Below are 22,320 nucleotides of genomic sequence, written 5' to 3'. Positions count from 1 at the left end.
ACTACAGTTCAAGATGAGATTTGGGTGGGGATACAGCCAGACCATATCACCAGGCACAGGAGTGAGGAGAAGGAAGGGACATTTGGAGCAGAACGCACCTGTTCTTTGCTTTGGGCCCATAGCCAGATGCCCAACATGAGGGTCACCTTGAATGTCTAAAGGACTCCCCTGACTGCCCAGACCTCAGACACTGCAGCTGTTTGGGGAAAGTCAAAGACTGGCTCACAGATGCAGCTTGTCTCCCAGGGAACCTGGAAATGTGGTTTTAGGACACCAGCCAGGGGCACCGTGTGAGTGCCTGTGTGCTTTCATTCATTCAAACGATCATCATTCATTCCATTGTCAGCTGGTTCCTAAACACTCTCTGTGTGTCAGGCTTGGGACCAGGAGCTGGAAACACATTAAGATGAAGACATATTTCCTGCCTCCCAAGACCCAGGCCCCATGGGGAGTGTGGAAGCCGAAGGACAGTTTCAGGGCAGTGTGGTGGGATTACAGCGGAGCCACGTCAAAAAATAAGAAGAGACAAACGAAATTAATCATAAGAATGTATTTTATAGGCTGGGCATAGTGGCTTACACCTGTAATCCCAGCACTTCACTTTGGGATTGCTTGAGGCCAGAAGTTCGAGACCAGCCTGGGCAACATAGAGCCTGTCACTGCACTCCAGCCTGAGTGACAGAGCAAGACCTCATCTCTTAAAAGAAAATGTATGTTATAGTTAACCCAGCATATTCAAAATATTATCTGAGTCACCTTGTGATCAGTGTCACAGATCATCCTTGGGCAGCCTACGTTTTGTGGTGCTATGCCTCTGATCTGGCATATGGAGCTCGCACTTGGGCGCAGGTCACTGCAGCTTGTCATGTTGTGAGCCGGACAGCCACACGTGGCCAGTGGCTCTGTGCCGGGTAGCACAGGTCTTAGATCTAGAACATCTTTCTGGGAGCTGGAGCCAGTACCCTGTGTGGGCACGTATAACACTGAAGTTATTTTCTCAAGTGCTCTAAGCTCGCTTTTGAGAGCTTTGAATAATGCATAATCAAATAATAAGAGCAGCTGGTTGAAAAAATTAACACAAAATATTGCCACTTAAAAATGCTTTATCAAGCAAAATAAGCCCAAATGGAGGGCCTGTTTTTAAATTGCTCTAATAATCAGTACCTTGCATTTGCATAATGGCTTTTCCTTGGCAGGCACTGCGCTTCCCTTTTCGTTCCTGCCCAACTCTTGGGGGCCCAGGGCTAGATGCCTGCACTGGGGGGCTCCCAGCCTGGGGTCCAGAGGCAGGTTTGTACACAGAAGAGTGACATGCACAAGATGGTTGGCTGTGGGAGCAGAGTGGGGCTGGCGGAGTGCTGGGTCAGAAAGCAAGGAAGGCTTCTCAGAAGAGGTGACAGCTGGGCCTCCTCAGAAGAGGTGACAGCTGGACCTCAGCACCCAAGGAGGAGTTTGCTGAAGACCGGGGCAGTATCCCAGCAGGAGGAGTTGTGCAGGGTGTGGAAGGCGAGGCTGGAGGGCAAGGTGGGGCTCCCCATCTGGAGGCATGGCTGAGGGTTGTTCCAGCGCAAGTCCAGCATATTGTGCTATTGTGGGACAAGGCTTGGTGTTTGTACGGAATCAGAATTATGGAAGTTCCCCGGGGACTCACAGGGAGGATCACCTCTCCCCCAGGAAGGCACAGGGCCCACGTCGAAATGCCTGCTGTGACCCCAACTTGGTGGCACTGCAGTGACAGTGTTTCTCCGCACGGTAGAAGGACACCTTGGGTCAGCCTGTGCTGGCTGCAGGGGGCAGCAGTGCTGGGTGTCCAGGAAGGTGGCCGCATGCCGGCGATGCCCGTGCTCAGTGGTCAGCCCCAGTGGGCGCAGCAGTAGCTGGCGATGCCCGTGCTCAGTGGTCAGCCCCAGTGGGCACAGGGGTAGCTGGCGATGCCCGTGCTCAGTGGTCAGCCCCAGTGGGTACAGCGGTAGGTGGCACATTGGCTTCTTCCTTCCAGCTTCAAGAAGCATCTCTCTGATTGTTCTGGCCTGGAGTTCCGGGGCCCTCTGTCCCCCTCCTGGCACTGCAGCCAGCGTTCCTAGTTCCCATTTTCTGTTTACTGAGGCTGGGCGTGGTCCGCTGCAGTCTGTGGGGGGCCCTGGGAATGCTTCCAGGCCTCGATGGAGGAGGATTTGGAAAGGGCACCCGGATTGGGTGCCGCAGAGCGCCGTGATGAGTGCGTCTTGTGAGGACACTGGTGCCGCTGTGGCAGGGTTGCCCTTGCCTGTCTGTGAAGTAGGCTGCACACCCCAGTCCCCAGCAGGGCCAGGCTGCCTGCCTCTGCCCTCCCTCCCATGGTGCCGGCAGGTCAGAGGCCCCTGAGAATTCTTAGGGGAATTGAAGGGACACGGGAGAAATTTGAAAGCTCCCACTCGGGGCAGATGAGAGGCCAAAGGAAGGACGTGGACATGAGACCGAGCTTTAGCCACCGCTTCATCCTATGTGGCTGGGGGAGGGGTGGTTGGACCTGGAGCCTCTTCCCAGGGTGTGCTGCTAGATGTCTGACAGCCAGCTGGTAAACATGCCCCACCAGGAGCATCCTTGTCTGCAGAGCAGGGTCCTGCAACCTCACAGGCTGCTGTGGGAAGGCACCCCGCCACTCCAGTGGCTGCATGAGGAAGGAGTGATCCTAGACACAGCCAGGCTCTGTCAGCAACCGCGTGTCCTCCTGGCTTCTCCCCAGAGAGCATCTGAGCAGGAGCATCCTTGAAGGGAGAGCTGCTCCTGAGTGCGAGCGGGGAGGGAGATTCTGGGGCCAGGGCTCTGGGCGAGGGCTTGGATGTGAGGCTGCAGCTGCTGGCTGCTTTAGTGTGGCGGGTCACCAGGGCCCAGGGTCTAGCTGGCCTTTCCTTTCCTTTCAAGGGGCTGCTTCTCTGGGCAAGTTAAATGCCACACAGGGCCTCAGTTTCCCAGTCTCTGAAATGAAAGCATCTGCCCAGATGGTCTGTGAATCCCACTGAGCTTGACGAATCCACAATTTTATGATTTAGGAGCCTGCTTTGCATAACACTGGTTTCACTTTCCTGGGAGTTGAAGTGATTTTCAGGCTTAAACAAATGTGATCGTGACACGGCAGGGAATGTAATGTATCCGCGAATGTAGAGCTGCATGCTTTATTGCATCATAAAATGACTGTGCAGCTTTAAATGTGTCATGTTAGCATCATTGGGATAATTTTTTAGGGTGCATAAAATGTAGAAGGAGTTTCTGGTGTCGAGGAGGTTTGGATGTCTTCTTTCTACATGGGGAGTGAGTGGGAGCTGCCTGCTGGCGGCGACCTGGGAGGGGAGAGGCCATGCTTCTCCCACTGGATCCCGCCCTGGGGCCTTGGCCACTCTGTGCTGTGCCCTTTGTCTGCAGGGGTACAAGGAGTGAGGAACGAATCGCTGTCCTCTATGGCCCACCCTCCCCGCCATTGTCCTCACCCTGCCCACCTCTCCCAAAGGAAGTTTGTTTAGATACCATCTCCTGAGCTCATGTATGTTCATCTTCACTCTGGGAGGTCCGCGTTGTGGAGGACGCCTGAGTGTGGAGCCCGAGTTCAGCTGGGAGAGGCTAGGTTTGGGACACCTTATGTTCACCCCAGAGGATTGTTTTTCCAAAGGGGACAAGTTTGAAAGCAGACTCCACGAAAACGGCCCCACGAGAAACAAGCAAATGAATCCAGCCCTGTTAGACAGCCCCCGGCCCCAGGCACATGCAAAGCCTGCCGTGGTCTGAAGGAAGCCGGAATCAAGCCCCCTTCCCCAGTGGAGGTGTTGACAGGCGTCCCCCCGTCCCTCCCTGGTGGCCCGAGGCTCGTGTGGGGATGGAGGGGAGACTGGAGGGACGGAAGACAGGTGGGGTTTCTTAAGGCGGGTGATGGCTGGGACAGAAAGGCCTTTGTCCCCCGCCCCCCCCCCCCCAACCTCAGGTCCTTCATCGACAAGGACACCTGGCTGGACCGTGGCATTGTCTCCTTGGAGCTGCCTCCCCACTGGCTGTGGTGCCTCATTTGCACAACAGACCCTTTAAGACTGCGTGCTCGGCCCCACCTGGGCTTCTCCTTGGCCGCATGTGGCTCCCTCAAATGCTGCCAAGGGTCTCTTGCTCCTCGGTGTGACTCTGTGAGGCCAGGCCTCTGTGGGGACTGGCAGAATGGAGTGAATGAAGCCAGCGTCCCTGGAGGGTGCCTCTGTCAAGACGCTTCCAGTTGCATCTCCCTGAGCGCTGCAGGCCGGGCCCTGAGCCCTCTCGCTGGACAGGAAGGAGACGGGGCTCTGAGAGAGGAAGGCACCTGGTCAGGGTCGTACAGAACTAGGGGGCAGAGCTGCAATTTGAGCCCAGCTCTGTCTCTCCAAGGGTCATTGTCAGACCACCCCTCCCTAACCCCAGGGGTGGCTAAAAGAGCCCTCCCTGCCCCACAGACCTGGGACCTGGGACCCTGTTGTGGGCCCCTGCACTTCTCACTCTTGAGGTTCCTCTACCTCCCACATGTGCTGTCCAGGCAGCAGCCTCTGGGGGCAGACCCTGACAAGCCAGGAGGGCAGGAAGCCTGAAGAGTGCGTAGGATTTGCCAAAGTGTGATTTAGGAAACCTGCTCTTAACCCCCTGTGCCAGGCCAGTCACTGCCTTGTTTTGGGCTGGAGTTTTAAGAGTGTCCTGGGTCTCTTCTATGTCTGTTCTTGGGAACTGAGGGCCATTTTGGGCTGGGGTTTTAGGAGGGTCCCGGTCTCTGCTGTGTCTGTTCTCGGGAACTGAGGGCTGGTGGACCTGGCTGGCTGGGGATCCTCTGTAGGCAGTCCAGCCTTTCTCGCTCCTGTGGTCTAGACAAGCCCAGTCCCCGTCGGGAGGTGGCTGCGGGACTGCTGGGCTGGGGCTCCCTGTCCGCACCTTCCCTGTTAACAGAGCCATCAGCACTTCCCTGTGGGGCTGGCTGTGGAGACCACAGCTGGTTGGGATGAGAGCCCCACAGTTTCAGGGACCCTCCCTGCCCCCCTCGGACATCTTGTGGGCCCCTTGGTACTCTGGCACCACAGTGGGCCCCAGCTGTCTCCAGAGGCCCTGCTGCCACGTGGCTGGGGGCTTCAGTGACCTCGAAACCCTGCTCCCTCACCCCTACCACTGAGGGAGAGGCCGTTTGTTCCTTCTCAGTGGGAGATCGCAGGGGAACCCTCTGACGCACGCAGAGCAGGTGCGCGTGACCACCCTGCCCGCTCCGCATTCCCGGGTGTGTGTGAGCAGGTATGGCCTGGGACTTCCAGGGGTTTTCATTTTTAATACCTCGTTAAACTCGAGTGCTTTCAGGACTGATTCGGTCACAGCAACTCTCTGGTCTCATTTAATGCAGTCTCTGCAGAGGGAGGGGACCGGCGCAGAAGGGCAGCTTTAAAGACATACGCATTCATCTTGCCATTTTCCAAGAAGGAGTAGGCAGCCGGGCTTCGGCCCGAATGAGAGGGCTGTGCTGTGTCTGATGAAGGTCCCTCCCCTTCTAAATCACCCTCCTGGTGCTATTCTGGAACTCCAGGGAGAGGAAGACTTCTCCCTTTTGACGTTAGTTCCCTTGTATTCAGCGTAGATGTGACTGACACACAGTGGCACTTAAGAAATATTGCTCTAACATGAACAAGCGTCACATGCTGGGTTTTACTGTAGAAGTCCCATCACGTACGTAGTATCTCCTATATTGATTGCCCAACTCCTATTCATTCTACAAAACCCAACCCACAGGTCACCTTCTCTAAGAAGCAGCCCCCAACCCTACCAGGCTGAATTGAAGTTCACCTTCACCAGATGCTTAGAAAGGACAGCAGGACAGTCTCTGCCACCAACTTCCCCTTGTCTTCCTGCTTCTGTTTCTCACTGCTGAGATAAACGCTCCATAAGGGTCATTCGTAAAGGAGCAGAGCACAGAGAGGACACCTAACTAGGCCTGGGCCTGGTTCACTGTGGTAGGAGGAAGGGCTGGGGATAATGAGGTCCCGAGAGCATTCACGATTCCTGTACTGGAGGATCTGAGCCATAGGTCCGTACGCTGTTTGACAATCCCTGCTCCTGTCCCCTGAGAGCCAGGCCCTGGGCTTTGCCGCTTCATCTCAGCCCTCACAACTCTGCAAGGTGGGCGCTCCAGCCCCCATTTTGCAGTTGCACAATTAAGGCTCAGAGAGGGTAGGTGACTTGCCGGAGGTCACACAGCATGCTTCACATAGCAGAGGGGGAAATGAAACCCTCTGCTGTGGCCCGGAACATTCCCCTGGGTCCAGTCCTTGTGACCTGGCCCCAGGGGCTGTTCTTTTTTGGTTCCTGAATATTTTTAGATGGTGGGAGGCTCTTTTACTGCTTAGAAAGAAGCCCCCAAAAAGAGGGAGTTACGGCCAGGAGGGACAGTCCGGTGGACGGGTCTCCTTCCGAGAATCCGGTAGCTGGGGCCTGTGCAGGTGCCCGCCTATGTGGCTTGGCGAGCTGGGTGACTCTCATGCCCTCTCTGAGCCCTGGTTTCCCCACCTGTAGAAAAAGCAAGGCCTCCCTCCCTCATGGATCGTGGTGAGGGTCTGCCAGGGTGTGTGAGAACAAGCTCCCTGATGTGTAAAGCGGTTCTTGTCTGTCTGTCTGTCTATCTGTCCGTCCGTCCTTCCCCACATGCACACCATCCAGTTCCCAGCCGGCTTCTTCAGAGGCTCAATGCGACTTCTCTCTGCTGCCCCCACCCCAGTCCCCTGGGGATGAAGCACCCTGCGGTGTGGACCGAGGTCAGGAAACATCCGACTTGGTTTCCTAGTAACACACTAATGGCAGCTTGGTACCCTGCTTGGCAGCATCAGACAGCCCGGGGCCAGTGCGGCGCATCCCAGCCTGTCAGCAACACTATTTTATGTCCGCCGTAAACACACAGGCTCACCAGGGGCAGAAAGCAGAGTTTGTTGGTTTTGTTTGATTTTCTGTGGGCGGCGGGGGCAATGGCCTCTGAGCAGCTGCCTTTCTGTAACAGAATCGGGGCAGGCGGGCGAGGCTGTTGGGCTGGGGCCTCAGGGTCTCGGGCAGAAGGTGAAGGTGGCAGCTTTTGCAGTCCCTGGAGAGCTACAGCCGTGCTCGGGGCCCCTCCTGGAAGATTTCAGGCTATTGTGAGGACAAAAATAATGGTCGGGATTTAGCATCTGTCAGCGCAGCTGACTCCCAGAAAGCAGCAGGAGTGAAAGGATGAGACGGGGCAGGAAGGAAGGAGGGGTGGTCACTGGCCCGGGGTGGAGGGAGCTGGGCCGGGGCCCTGGTCTGGCCGTGGAGGCCCATTCACGTCTGGGCTTCCACATTCCTGCCTGGCCATCTCGGGCCTCCTCATGGGCCACTGGACAGAGAAGAATGATCCCTGAAACCCGCAAAAGCAACACAGCTGAGCAGGAACTAACGCAGCACCAACCCCCCCATCCAACTTCCTAGTCTCCTAGGTTTTAAAAAATCTGTCATTTTCAATGCTGACCGCACTATGTGTTGAGACCGGCCCCAGTGCTAAATGCCGTCTCATTGAATGAGCCCCTCCTCTCGCCCTCTGGGGTGATAGGCCATGCTCCCACTTATTGAGCACCTACTGTATGCTCAGCCTCTACTGGTCTTGTACATGATGGCTGGTCCTTGGAACTGTCACTCTCCCGTTGCAGATGGGAAACCGAAGCTTAGGTTATCCTGGACGCAGTTACAGAGCTAGAAACAGGAAGGGCTACAAAGACAACCCTCGTTTGCCTCGCTGCCTCCCCTCCAGGGGCTCAGGAGTGACAGTCAAGTTCCTGCCAACAAGAGACCCACTGCGGCCCGCCTGTTCCGAAGTGATGAGGACTGGCCAGCTCTGTGGACCAGACACTGGTGTGGCATGGGTGTGGAGTTTTTCCACAAAGTGTAGCCTCTGATGACATGGAGCCTCCACACACTTCTTTCTAGCCGAGACACTGATGTGAAAAGGATCAGTGTGTGACACAGCAACCTGCCACAAAGCCACAGGAGAGTGATGTAATTGTGCCACAGAGATTCCAGAGCCACTTGCAGATGTGGCAGGGCCTTGGGGTGCTTTTCAAGGACTATGGGAGAGTGGGCTGGGTCCAGAGGGAAGGCACGACAGCCCGGCCCCTCCCCTGTGGGATTGCGTGGAGGGCCATGTGGGGCTGGCTCTGGTTCCGTGTGCCGGGTCTTCGCTGAGTTCTCGTCAGGCTCATGTCTAGTGAGAACGCTGAGGTGAGGGTCCTTGCACAATGGGACCCTCCTCCCCTGTCACTGCCCTGCACTCCCAGGAGACTTCAGACCCCTCAGTGGGTCTCATGGTATACCCCTCTTCCAGCCCAGCCCCTGAGGGTTCCCTCTTCCTCCCAGTGGACAGCTGTGGCCCTCAGGTACACTGGGCCTGCTGGTCATGACGTAAGTGAACTTGCCTTCCAGGTGACTGAGACTGGCCACGTGTCACCTCCCTGTGCAAGAAACTAGTTTATGGAGGCTGGGCGTGGTGGCTCACGCCTGTAATCCCAGCACTTTGGGAGGCCGAGGCGGGCGGATCACGAGGTCAGGAGATTGAGACCATCCTGGCTAACACAGTGAAACCCTGTCTCTACTAAAAATACAAAAAAAAATTAGCCGGGCGTGGTGGTGGGCGCCTGTAGTCCCACCTACTCGGGAGGCTGAGGCGGGAGAATGGCGTGAACCCCGGAGGCAGAGCCTGCAGTGAACCGAGATCATGCCACTGCACTCCAGCCTGGGTGACAGCGAGACTCCGTCTCAAAAAAAAAAAAGAAGAAACTTGTTTATGGAGATGGCACCTTTGCCAAGAAGCCAGGTAGCAGTGGCATTTCCACGTCGGTGATGGCCAAAGGAAAGGAGCTATTAGGGAGGAGAGCTTGTTTCCCCAAGTGACACCACAGTAGTGTCTGCCTCTAGGATCTGTTCCGTACCTGGGAGATTTCCTGGTGCCAGGATTCAGATGCAGCTGCTGCCCAGTCAGTCTCCCCACTTGGACTGTGAGGTCATTGGGACAGATGGCCGTTGTCCCCTGTGTCCCAAGGACCCAACATATTTCTGAAGCAGAATCGGTCGTAGGAGAAATACTGGTTAAACCCATTATATCTGGTAGGTTTTTATCTTAATTACTAAGTTTATATTATTAACATTGTTTTATCAAATACGTTTGATTTTATTTTCCTAATTTAATTTTTTAAAAAACCACTGCTTTACCGTTCCCTTTATTTCTCCCTCTCTCATCATTTAGAATATGTGTGTCATGAAATTTCAGTTCCACTGTTTTAGAATTTCAAATGACGCAGAGGAACCCATCTCTCCCAGTGTTCATTGACCAGAATACAGATGGTTGGGAGAGCACTTTGGACGAAAGAAAAGGGCCATCCGTGTGGCCAGGCTGATGGTCAGTGCTCTGGGCTCCACAAGGAGGGCCCGGTAGGAAGGGAGCCTAAGGGTGTGACAGGCAGAACCGGGTGACCCCAGGTTGTGCCCCCCCAGTATCAACAGGCTCGGATAACTGACATTGGATGGAAGGGAGAGAAGGGATGTTGTCTGCGTGTTTAAGATGATCAGAGAGAGATTCCCAAACACAGCTTCTCCTCTAGTGTTTTTGGTTGCTCACTCTTTTTTTTTTTTGAGACGGAGTCTCGCTCTGTCGCCCAGGCTGGAGTGCAGTGAAGCGATCTCGGCTCACTGCAAGCTCCACCTCCTGGGTTCACGCCATTCTCCTGCCTCAGCCTCCCAAGTAGCTGGGACTACAGGCACCCGCCACCACGCCCGGCTAATTTTTTTTTTTGTATTTTTTAGTAGAGACGGGGTTTCACTGTGTTAGCCAGGATGGTCTGGATCTCCTGACCTCGTGATCCGCCCACCTCGGCCTCCCAAAGTGCTGGGATTACAGGTGTGAGGTTGCTCACTTTTAACCTCGGTGCCCCGGGCGAATGACAAGAGGTTAATGGGAAGTGGTACATGAAGAGTGAGCCTGTGTGAAGGAATGTTCCTCGTAGTCGTGGATTAAAGAAAGAAAAACAACACAGGCGTGGCTGGGCACGGTGGCTCATGCCTGTAATCCCAGCACTTTGGGAGGCCGAGGCGGGCACATTGCTTGAGGCCAGGAGTTCGAGACCAGCCTGGCCAACATGGTGAAACCCCGTCTCCAGGAAAAATAAAACAATTAGCTGGGCATCATGGTGAGCGCCTGTAATCCCAGCTACTCGGGAGGCTGAGTGTCGTTCATAGCATCTCGGGTCCAAGAAATAAATCACCAAACGCAAGAAACAGGAGAAAGTGAGTCATGCTCAGAAAAGAAGAGTCAATAGAAGCCAACCCTCAGATGACCCAGATGTTGCAATTAGCAGCTTCCAAGAAGCATAACCAGTGGGATCTCTGTAGATGGCTGAGGGGATTTATTATGGGAATTGGCTTACGCAATTATGGAGGCCAGAAAGTCCCGCCATATGCTGCCTGCAAGCTGGAGACCCAGGAAAGCCAGTGATTTAACTTAAGTGTGAGTCCAAAGGTCAGAGAACCAGGGAGCCAGTGATGTGTCAGCCCAAGGCCAAAGGCCTGAGTCCTGGTGCAGGATGGGCAGGTGCTGGTGTGTGTTCTGGAATCTGAAGATCTGACACCCAGGAGGAGTTCCAATGTCTGAGGGCAGGAGACGGTGGATGTCTCAACTTCAGAAGAGAGCAAGTCCACCCATTATTTTTTATTTTTTTTTTTTGAGATGGAGTCTTGCTTTGTCACCCAGGCTGGAGTGCAGTGGCGCGATCTCACCTCACTGCAAGCTCTGCCTCCCAGGTTCACGCCATTCTCCTGCCTCAGCCTCTCGAGTAGCTGGGACTTCAGGTGCCCGCCACCATGCCCGGCTAATTTTTTGTATTTTTTTAGTAGAGACGGGTTTTCATCATGTTAGCCAGGATGGTCTCGATCTCCTGACCTCGTGATCTGCCCACCTCGGCCCCTCAAAGTGCTGAGATTACAGGCGTGAGCCACCGCGCCTGGCCGCCCTCTGCCTTTTTTGTTCTACTTGGGCCCTCAATGGATTGGATGACACCTGTCCGCACTGGTGAGGGTAAATCTTTACTTGGTCTTCTGATTCAAATGTCAATCTCTTCTGGAAATCCCCTCACAGACACACCTAGAAATAACCTTCACCATGTCTCTGGGTAGTCCTTAGCCCAGTCAAATTCACATACAAAATCAGCCATCATAGCAGCTATTATAAATACGGTCAAGGACTTAGAGGAAAACGTACGACGAATGAATGAGAGGATGAAGAGCCTCAGCAGGGAAATAGAAACTACTGAAAAGTGGCAAATGGAAATGCTAAAACTGAAAAGCACGATATCTGAAATGAACACTCAACTCGCTGGATCAGCTTGATTAGAAAGTTGCACACGGCAGAGGGAAAAGTCGTTGAACTTGACGGTAGTACAGTGGAAGTTACGCACTTTATTATTTTATTTTTTATTTTTTTGAGACAGAGTTTCACTCTTGTCTCCCAGGCTGGAGTGCAGTGGTGCAATCTTAGCTCACTGCAAGCTCCACCTCCCAGGCTCAAACAATTCTCCTGTCTCAGTCTCCCGAGTATTTTTAGTAGAGATGGGGTTTCACCATATTGGCCAGGCTGGCCTCGAACTCCTGACCTCAGGTGATCCACCCGTCTCGGCCTCCCAAAGTGCTGGGATTACAGGCGTGCGCCACCACGCCAGGCTGGAAGTTACACACTTCAAATAACAGGGAGGAAAGAAGCCTGGAGAGAAGGGACAGAGCCTGAGACGTGTGGGATGATGTCAGGACGTCTAACACGGGTGTTATTGCAGTCTCAGAAGAGGAAGAATGAAGGAAGCAGAATAAACATTGAAAAAGAAAAGGCCCAATTCTTCCTAAATTCCAAAGCCTCTGTCGTAGTACTACAAAATGTTTCTGAGAGAAATTAAGGAAGACTTAAATAAAGTATATACTATGTTTATGGATTGGAAGATGTTATCGTTAAGATGGCAGTTCTCCCCCAAATTAAACTGTAGACTCAATACAGTGTCTACCATGATCCCAGCAGACATTTTTTAAAAATTGACAAGACGATTGTAAAGTTTACGTGGAGATGCAGAGGACCTTGGAATAGCTTAATCAGTCTTGTAGAAGAACAAAGCTAGATTTACATTACGTGATTTCAAGAGTTTCTATGAAATTATCAAGACACAGAAGTGTTAGCGTAAAGATAGACAAACAGATGGATGGAATAGAGTAGTTATTCCAAAATAGACTCACCCTTATTTGGTCAATTGGTTTCTGACAGAGATCCAAGCAATCCAGTGGTAAGGTTTTTGTTTGTTTGTTTGTTTTCTAAGAGTCAGGGTCTCACTCTGTTGCCCAGGTTGGAGTGCAGTGGCACGATCATAACTTACTGCAGCCTCAAACTCCTGGACTCCAGCAATTCTCCTTCCTCAGTCTCCTTAGTAGCTGGGACGACAGGCATGAGCCACCATGCCCTGCTCGAAAAAGAGGAGTTTTGAGAAATTGTTCTGGAACATGTGGATATTCCTATGGGAAAAAAGTGAACCCTACTACTTCATACCACGCACATAAATTAACTTGAGATGAATCAGAGACCTAAACAGAATGGCTAAAACTATGAAGTTCCTATAAGAAAATATATTGTGATTGAAAGACAGCAAAGATTTCTTAGACAAGGCACAAGGATTTCTTAGGACACAGGACAGAGCCAAGATGCGACTAAGGAAAGGTGATAAATTAGGCTTTATTAAATTAAAGGTAAATGCTTGAATATCATTAAGAAAATGAATAGCCAAGCTAGAGACTGGGGGAAGAATCACAAAACATATCTGACTTGTATCCAGAATATGTGAAGAACTCACCGAATTCAATAAGAAGACAGACAACCAATTTTTAGAAATGGACAAAAGTCTTGAACAGACTCTTCACAAAGGAAGGTATACAGTAAGGACACAGGAGACCCCTCAGCAGCGTTAGCCATCAGGAAAGTGCCAAACAGAACCACAGTTCTGTTTCACTCCACACGCACTCTGGGGGCTGAATGGAAAAAGACCGGCAACGGCAGAAGCTGATGAGGATGTGGAGCAGCTGGGGCTGGTGAGCGCTGCTGGCTGGGGGTGTGGAATGCACCCACTTTAGAAAAGCATTTGTCAGCTGCTTATGAGGTTGAGTCTAGACTTCCCCTTTGACCAGCAGTTCCGGTCCTAGTGGAATTTTGTTTCCAAAGGAAAAGAAAGCCTGTGTAACCCCCCACCCACCACACATGCATGTGTGCGTGCATACACACACACACACACACAAAACTTGAATGCTCATATAGCAGCTTTTATTCACAATAAGCAACAACTTGGAGGCAACCCAAATGTCCATCAGGAAGGAGAATGGGTAGCACGTTGTTATTCATGCCGTGGATTAGTACTCAGCAGTAAACAGGAATGAGCTGCAAATGTGGGCAAGTCAGAATGGATGTGTCTCAAACAAGATCCAATGTTGAGGGGAAGAAGCCAGGCACAAAAACAAATCTAACGCACAACACCGTTGACATTACTACAGACAAGGCTTGTCTAAACGGACGACACCATTGACATTCTACAGACAAGGCTCGTCTGTGGTGAAGAACAGTCAGAAGGGTGGTTGCTGGGGGCGGGAAGGAGACTGATGGGGAAGGGCAGGAGCTCCGGTAAGATGAAAATACCCTACGATGTGGGAGGGCATGAGTGACACAGGTGTATCCACTTGTCAGAAAGGTACCACTAAGGGCGTATTTTGATCCTTAAAAAGCTTAGCAAAAATATTATGAGAACCCTATGCTTGGCATTTCTCACCAAGCTTCAGATGCAGCGGGTGCTACACAGACGTGGACTTGTACCTAGATCCGGGCGTGACAGTTCTGACTTCAAGATGGGGCCAGGGAAGAGGGAGGCGGGCGGGGGACTCTGCCTTCCACACCCGTTTTCTAGGTCCACCCGGGCTTCAAAGCATCCTTCGAGTCTCATCTGTTCAGGAAGACTCTGACCATCCCAGCCTTCCCTATTCTCTCCCTCCTTAATATGTTTGGGCTCGAGATGGAGCTCGTGCCTCTTCCATCCTGGGATCAGTGGATCGTATCCTGTATTTCCCGGAATACGCTCAGGCCTTGTCAGAGTCGGGCACGTCGTGGAGTACTCAGTAAATGGCAGTGCAAGGCCACTGCGGTGGGAGGCACGAGTGAAGGATGTGTGTCCATGGCATCTGAGAGAACTGCAGCAGCCCGGGCTGGGCTTTCCCATCTGCACCGTGACAAGCCTAGGGCTCCTGGGGGAGAGGAAAGACGTTGCATGTCGTCAGCAGCCGGTTCTGGTCGACCTGTGATGGGGGCGGCACGGGGGCCTTTATGAACAGGCTCCTGAGTGGTGGGGGAGAGCCCTGGGCTCTGTTGGGACACCCCACAGTGTGGCCGTTTGCCATCCCTGCACGGGACGATCTCCAGGCCCCTGTCCAGGTCCAGCTTGCAGCCGTTTTTGATCCATGTCATCAGCTCTTGCAGCATTTAACGGCCAACCCCCCTCCTTCCACCTGGCCTGTTGGAGAAAAGCTGACGTGTCTCTAGACAGTCTGAGTGGCCTCATCTGCCCTTGAGTTGTCTCGTTCAGCAGCCTGGAAGCTTCCCTGTCTCGCGTCGCCTCCAACTGTCAAGAGTTTTCGACAGAGGCTTTGCTGCCAGCCTCGCTCTGCCACGTGATGGAAATGTGGGGTGGCTGGCAGCCGCTGAGAACAACCCCTGCAGTCACTTGCCTGCGTCCCTGGTAGCCTGGCGGGCAGAGAGGTGGGGGCTGTGTCCTTGGGGACAGCATCTGGAGAGGCAGGGGAGGTGATTTGTGTCATCGCTGGTGACAGTTTCTAAGGCAGTCGCCGGACCTGGCTGGGGATGGACCTTTGAGATGGGTTAGTAAGAAAACCTGTGAGCTCACAAACACCCTTCCTGCCTTCATGTCTGTTCCCAGGGGAGCCTCTGTCACCAGAATGTGGGCCCAGCCCGTCTGATGGCTGCCTTTACCCCGGCTTCAGTTCTCCCGCACGGCTGAGCGACACCCAGATGGACCTCTCACGGTGGAGGGCGGGTGGGGAGAGAGGAGAGGATAGTGAGCGAGGGCCACAGCCCTGCCCCTTGCTGGCCGTTTAACCTCAGTTTGTTTGTTTTAATCTGCACAATGGCCGCAGTGCTGTTACCGCCAAGGATTCTGTGAGGCCCAAGAGAATAACTGTTTTTCTACAGGCGCTGGCACACAGAGGGGCTTGCCCATGGGTGGGTGGCTCTTTAAATGCTGGTTGGAGGGTTCGATCAGCCCGGTCTGTCCCAGGGCCATCTGCCCTCTGCCAGCTTTGCTCCTCTGGCCGGCTTTCATCCGCCTCACTCACAACTGTAGTGGTGCAGAAAATGAAGTACCCGGAGCGACAGCTTCCTCCGCCTCCTTTGCCCGCCTGCCTGCGGGAGGCTCCACAAGGCAGGAGCTGGGCTCGCCCCCGGCTTCCCCTCTAGAGAGGCACAGATGCTTTGCCCACAGACGGACGCTGTGTGGCTTGTGCATTGCAGCGTGTCCTCCAGGGAAGGTGCTGAGGGCCTTCCTCGAATGCACACGGGCCCTCCCTCTCTCAAGTAGACCTTGAATGGTCCTCCCCAACCCAAGCCTTAAAAGGCGACAGCTGATATTCAAAGGCGAGGTTTGGGATGAGGCCGTGGCACACAGCGTGGCTGGGGAACCCGTTCCTGAGTACCGCAGGGATTGCTCCTGCCCCGGCTTCTGTCCCTGCCTCGCCTCCCTGCGTGCTGGCCATGGTGGCGGTGGAAGGGGGTGCTCTGCATTTATTTCCATCCTTCTAGCAGTGAACTTTGCCACCCACTTTGAGCCCGGGATGTGAGATGTGTCCTTGTGCTGGGGTGAGGGCTTGCAGGACTGAATACACAACCTGTCTGGGCCTGAGGTAGCTCCTGCCCCTCCACCCCCAGGTGCAGTGAGCCCCCAACGGGGCCTGTGGGAACAGGGGGGTGGTTGGATTGGCTCAGTTGCTGATTCAGTGAAAGACTTGCTGAGCCCCAGCAGGTCAGGTGTGGAGCATCAGGAGGGCTGAGGAAGCCCAGTGTGGGGAGGGGCCAGGCTCATCCGCTGCCACTCACAGAGTCACTGGAAATGTAGCCAAGGAGCTGCATCGAGTACACGAGCGTCTGCAAGAGTCCAGATCACAGACCAAGTGGGGATCCTGGTGGGTGTCTTGGAGGAGGTGGCCCGTGAACTGAGTCCTGCAGGCAGAGGGGTGGCTTGTTGGAGTAGGACTGTGAGCTAAAACAAAGCTTTATTGTATTAGATTTTGGTAGGAATTTCTTTGGCTGTGGTTTCAGAAGGCAAATGACAAACTCCGGGTCACCCTCCATGTACCCGGAAACTTTGCACTTTGGATCCAAGGACTGGAAGAGCCAGGGCTGAGCCGGAAGCACTCAGGTCTCCAGGTCACAGCCTTGGGCCAGGGGAGAGAGGCTTCTGTTCTGGAGGCAGGAGCTGGGTGCTCCTGTCAGGTAGGGGTGGGAAGATTCTGGTGAAGGCAGGGGTCCCGCCCCTGGACCTCTGGCCTACGTCCCCAGCATTTACCAAAGGGCTGGAGAAGTGGGGGCTTTGTCCTGGCAGATCCCTCTGAAATGCACCTAGAGGAGGCAGCAGGCAGAGCACTGGAGGATGCGCCTTACGCTGCCCAGTTCGCACCCACAGACGCCCTGCAGGCGGGGCCCACCCCACTTTGTAGACTGAGGCCAGGGCAGGTGACCTCACTGTGGCCCCAGCCGCCTGCGTCCCTCGTGGACCCTCGTGCTCTGCGGCTCCCCGGTCAGGGTGGCGGGAGCCTCCCCTCCCCTCTAACCCGCCTCCTCCTGTGCAGCGAGCATGACCTGGGGGAGGACATCTACGACTGCGTCCCGTGTGAGGATGGAGGGGACGACATCTACGAGGACATCATCAAGGTGGAGGTGCAGCAGCCCATGGTGAGCCCTGCCCCGCTCCTCCGTCCCTTCCCCTCCCTTCCCTCGCAGAGCAGCCTGGCCCTTGCTTAACACAATACCGAGCTGTCCCCATGTCTGAGCCACCAAAGGGGAGCTGCTCTGGGTGCAGGGGGACGTCCAGAGGTGCACCCCTTGGTCCTTCCCAGTCCCCACGGAGCTCCTCTGAGGAGCATCCTTGGAAACCCTCGCTGACTCCTGGTCCACTCTGTGCCCTTCCTCTCTATGGAGATGTTCTCAGGTGCCCAGAGATGACACCACCACGGTCCTGACCCCCGCCCGTGTTGCCATGGGATTCTCCTTCCAGGGGTTTGCAGGCCCCTCAGTCGTTCCTGCCCAGGGAGCCTTAAGATAGTAACTTGGCGCATGGTCTAACAGCACGCGTCATTTTCCTCCTTTGTGTGGAGAATGATGAGACCAATATTGGCCCAATTAGCCAGCTGTGCGTCTTTTATGTTTGGAGGATGTTTATTTCCAAGCAGGCACTGGCGAATAATCTCTCGGACGCCAGTTTGCTCCGCGTGGGTTTATTGCCAGCAGCTGCTGTGTGGAAGGTGGGGATCCAGCGGAGCTGGAATGAGGAGACAGGGACCTGGTGGGGCAGGTCACAGGCCCTCAGACACCCAGGCTCCCAAGAGTGGGTGAGATGCCACTTGCCAACCGTGGAGGCTTTTGATGCCATTGGCTTCCCCCAAAGAAATAGGAAATTTCTCAAAAAGCTGATTTCAGTGTTTTCCTTTAGTGTGGGAGTAACCAGCTGGTGGTGGAGAAGCAGAAAGCTGGGGAAACAAATCCGTAAAGAGGCCTTGCCCACTCTGCTGGCATCCTGCTGGGAGAGACAGGCAGGTGCAGGGCTGGGGGTCTCACAGCCCCCAAACTGACTGTTAAGAGCAGGTTTCTCTGCTTGTCCTTGAAGGGTCTCAACTGAGTTTTGTTCCCCGCCATTACTGGGGGGTCTCCCCCGAGGGATGATGGCCCTTTGTGGAGGCAGCAGGGCCTCCAGTTTGCCTTCCCGGGGAGCCTGGCTGGGTAGCTGTTAGGGCTGGAAGACTGAGCCATGGCCCTGCTGCTGGGGGCTCCCCTCGCCTCCCCGGAGCTGGCCTGAGAGGTCCCGAGGCGGCCGGCGAGCCGTCTGGACTTGGGAATGAGCTCTGACTGGTCAAGGCCAGTTCACTCCCCAAGTTGTTTGAAAGCTGGGCGTCCTGCGGGTAAACTTCAGCAGGTGGCTGCGTTGCCTGTGAGGTTGTGTGGGGGATCCTGGCCCTGGATCCTGCAGGCTCTCTTTCTCGAGACTCCCATCCATGCCTGGTGAGAGTGGGTGCTCCCTGGAGCCCACTGCTGTCCCTGGTTCTGAAGAGGTCTCAGACCTCTTTGAGAAAACGCATGTGAAAGGACATGGAGTGTCCACAGAACCTGCCAGGCTGGGGAACAGCGCTGCCTGTGTCCCGCTCTGCACAGTGTCCTCATGCCCAGCGCTGGTCCCACTGGTCTCGAGCTGTCCAGTCCATCCAGGCAGGGGCTGGGGGCTAGGGGCAGTTCCTGCTTCCTGCCAGGGTCCTCTGAGATAAAAACAGCTGCTCCATGGCCTTCCCTGTCATGTCTGGAGCTCTCTGAACAGCCCCAGTAGAAGGTAATAGAGATGGTGACTTCCCCAAAGGAAGAAGAAGCCAGAGGATGGCAGGTGCCATTTCCTGAGCCTGGGTAGGGGGCTGCTATGGGAGCTCTGGCTGATGAGCCATTGCCCTGCCCCGCTGGGCAGCACGAGGGGCCGTGATGTGGCTTTGGGTCTGTTGGCTGGTTGTGGGGTGGTGTTCCTGATGTCCCAGGCCCAGCTTGCCAGGACAGTGTGGGCCCTGCTAACTGGCGCTGTTTCTGGTTCTTTCTCCACGCTTGCAGATTAGATACATGCAGGTGAGTGGCCCGGAAGGGGAGGCTGGGGACGTCCTGCCTGCGCCGTCTTCTTGACCTTTCAGGGAGGTCTCAGACCTCTCTGAGAAAACTCGGGACCCTGCCCCCAGGGAGACATGGTCAGGCACACATGACTTCAGGCATCAGAGACCCTCGGCACCCCCGTGGTCCTGTACCCGCAGCCCCATCTTGCACGTTGCCTTAGAGACCTGCAGCCTGGCAGACCCCAGCAGACCCTTGGGGATTTCTTGGAGGATGATGATGGTCTTAGGGCCGACACGAGCGCTGTGGGTCACAGCACCATTTCTCCAGAGCCTTCTGACAGGTGGGGTTTACCCAGCCTAACAGAACCTTAAAGACAGTGTTGGGAAAATCCACCACTGCCCCACAGTGACCCCACCTGTCACCTCACCCTGGACCATGGGCCAGGCAATCTCTAGTCCTGTCCCGGCCACATTCCACCAGAGGTGGGGGCAGGCCCTGCTCTGGAGGAGGCTCCAGGGACCCTGCCAGCGGTGGGGGGTCATCTCAGGCCCCCTGGCTAGAAACCAGTGGACACTCAGGGGAAGAATCCAGCCTGCAGGTGGCTGTACTGACATGTGCAATGGTGGATGTGGTCTGCATGGAGCCGAGCACACAGTCTGCCATGTAGAGAGGACTTATGCACGCAGTAGGTGCTTTAGCAAGTCACTCCTGCTCTTGTGCTGGAGGGGGTAGCTTCTGAGGCCCTCGCCCCGGTCTGGTGAAGAATCGAGATTCAGAATCAGAGGAGTAGGAGCCTGGGATTCTAGAAGCCTCTGCCTCCAAGCCTTCCTTGGCACTGTCCCCACGTCACATCCCCTCCCCATGCATCAGTTTCTTCATCTGCAAAATGAATGGGAAGGGGTTGGCCCTCTCTGTCACCCATCTGGCTGCAGCACTGCACACTCAGTGACCTCGTGGCCAAACCCAAGGAGGAGTCCTCTTTTGTGGAGGTGTCCGGGTGTTGCGGTGCAGACGTGCAGGTGGCAGGTGGCTGGGCCCATGGGGTCCTGCTGACGCCCCCTTCCCTCCTCTAGAAAATGGGCATGACTGAGGATGACAAGAGAAACTGCTGCCTGCTGGAGATCCAGGAGACCGAGGCCAAGTACTACCGCACCCTGGAGGACATTGAGAAGGTGAGGGCAGGTGGCGGCCACTGGAAAATGGCAGCGGCCACTGTGGTCACTGCAGGGCCACCTATCCCCTGGGAGTGCATTCCGGAGGCAGGGCCATAGGGCCTCTCTGACAGGCGAAGGAGACTTAGTGGCCCTCCCAGCTCTGCCTCCAGGTACCCCCTACCCAAAAGGAGGGTGCCCTCTCCTTTCCTCTGAAGCCCCTGAAGTCCCAGCCTGCGCCTGTCCCTGCTCCTCCTCTGAGCTTAATCGGGGTGGGATTACGGCTTGAGCTCCTGAACATTGCTCTAAGGCAGGCGCTGAGCTAGCTCCTCGCATATTCCCCCCACGCCACCTAGAGCTGCTCCCCAGCCTCTCCACACTCAGCCTCCCCGTCTGTAAAATGGAACAAAGCTTCCATGGGGAGCTGGGCGTGTCCTGCACAAGGCATGGTCGGGCCTAGTGACCAGAGCTGCAGACTCCAAGCTCCTTGCCCAGCTATTCCCCTCTTGTGCATCCGAGTCCTCTCTCCTGCTGGCCTGCTGAGCTCCTGGAGTGCTGAGGATCGGCCTTCACCTCCCCTACCCCACCTGGGCCTCCTGTAGGCACCTGGTCAGCCTGGCCCTGGGACATTTCCCTAGCACTTCTGAGTCTTCATTGCCAACTGCCAGTGTTTACTGGGGAGAAAAACCAACCAGGGTGGCCGTGGTGCCTCCAGCCGGGAGACCTGGGCTGCCCCCTTGGGCCCAGGCTGGCCTTGCTCCGGCCGGGCCCCCTCCTGCTGCCCCACCCTCTGGTCCTTGGCCAGCGGCCTTTCTGCACGCACATCTGTACACCCTGGCCCAGGTCCTTCCAGTTCCCTCGAAGCCCTGCCCATGCCCTGGCTTCTGAGAATCCTGGTTCTGAGGTCAGCCTCTGCCAGGGTCCTGCTGGCCTCTGTATCCCTCCATGGCTAAGTGCTGCCACAGAAAGCAGGAGGGCTCCTGAGGTCTGTCTCCACCCAGCCTGGGGCCGCCACCCGGGCGTGTTTGCTTGGGCGATGCTCTCTGTGCCACGTGGTGGCCAAGGAGCGGTGCAGCAGCTGGGCCCAGAGGATGCCTGCAGAGCGGCTGGCTGCCCTGACCAGGAGCCACTCGGGGAGCAGGAGAGGAGAGGGTGGCCGGGCCTCCAGAGCAGGGTCGGCAGCCTCACACGTCCTCATGTTCACTTCACATCCCGCCTAAGGCTGGAGCTGGAGGACTCTCGTCCACAGCCTGCCCCACCACCGGCACTCCTCGGGGTGGAGAGCATCCCTTTTGATGACAGTTTTGGGGTCATGCTCAGGAACACAAGCTCAGTGTTTGAGTGCTGGGTGGGGACCATGGCCCTGTCCATCCAGAGAGTCCCCACGGGTGATGGCCCTGCCTCCTGGGTCTCAGCCCCTCACCGCAAGCCACAACCCCAACGCCCACCTCAGGGCAGCCATAGTGCCCAAGTCCACCCTGTGTGTGAGTGGCCACCACAGGACTCTGCCCCCGTCACGCTGGGAGCGTTAGAATCTTTACCCCCGCACCTCCCTGCCCTGCACTCACCCCCAAAGAATGGAGCCCGATGTGGCCAGAACACAGGCTACCCCAGTAAGCATGGAGCACCCCAGTGCCTGCCTCGGAGCTGCCCCGGGACCCTCCCCTGGCAGCTGTGACCTTGAGAGGGCGGGCAACAGCAGCAGGGTGGCAGAGGTGGACTTCTCTCTTCCAGAACTACATGAGCCCCCTGCGGCTGGTGCTGAGCCCGGCGGACATGGCAGCTGTCTTCATTAACCTGGAGGTAAGGGTCCCGGCCCCCCTCGCTCATGCCAGGCTCTGGGCCCTAACTCGGCACTGGCCACACATGTCCTGCTGTCCTCAGGGCCTTGGAGAGCTGCACCCCTGTGGCTCCGTGGTGGCTCGTGCTGGCCGGAAGGAGGAGCCCCCGCCGCTCTCTCCAGGGTCTTTGGATTTAGGAGCCAGGGTAGCAGGTTTCTGGGCTCCGCTTGTCTGCGGGTGAGGGCAGCACTGACGTGCGTGGCTGGAGGCACGGATGACGCTGAGAATGTAAATGAAGTTTTTGTCAGCGGCCAGAGAGAAACGTGTCCCTTCACCCCTTTGAGCGGACCCCCCTCGCCTGCCCTGCGGGTGTCTGAACTCAGTCATAGAAAGGCAGTTCCCCATGCAAAGAGTCACCTAGACGTGGTTAGCAGAG

The 22,320-nt window shown here is 55.6% G+C and overlaps 1 protein-coding gene across 12 annotated transcripts in view; it reads left to right on the top strand.

Moving 5' to 3' along the window:
- The window catches only part of VAV2 (vav guanine nucleotide exchange factor 2), a 230,131-nt gene that overhangs the window by 162,220 nt on the left and 45,591 nt on the right, over window positions 1–22,320 (top strand). For all 12 annotated transcript variants that reach the window (XM_063696850.1, XM_063696849.1, XM_063696851.1 and 9 more), the window contains exons 5-7: window positions 16,942–17,044; window positions 20,026–20,124; window positions 21,838–21,906. In XM_063696850.1, coding sequence (XP_063552920.1) covers window positions 16,942–17,044; window positions 20,026–20,124; window positions 21,838–21,906 — 271 coding nt within the window. The remainder of the gene's footprint in view (window positions 1–16,941; window positions 17,045–20,025; window positions 20,125–21,837; window positions 21,907–22,320) is intronic.

This window comes from Gorilla gorilla, chromosome 13, assembly GCF_029281585.2.
Source record: "Gorilla gorilla gorilla isolate KB3781 chromosome 13, NHGRI_mGorGor1-v2.1_pri, whole genome shotgun sequence".
Lineage (NCBI taxonomy): Eukaryota > Metazoa > Chordata > Mammalia > Primates > Hominidae > Gorilla > Gorilla gorilla.
The sequence above is the reverse complement of the archived record's forward strand: the minus strand, read 5'-3'. Positions and strand labels throughout refer to the sequence as shown.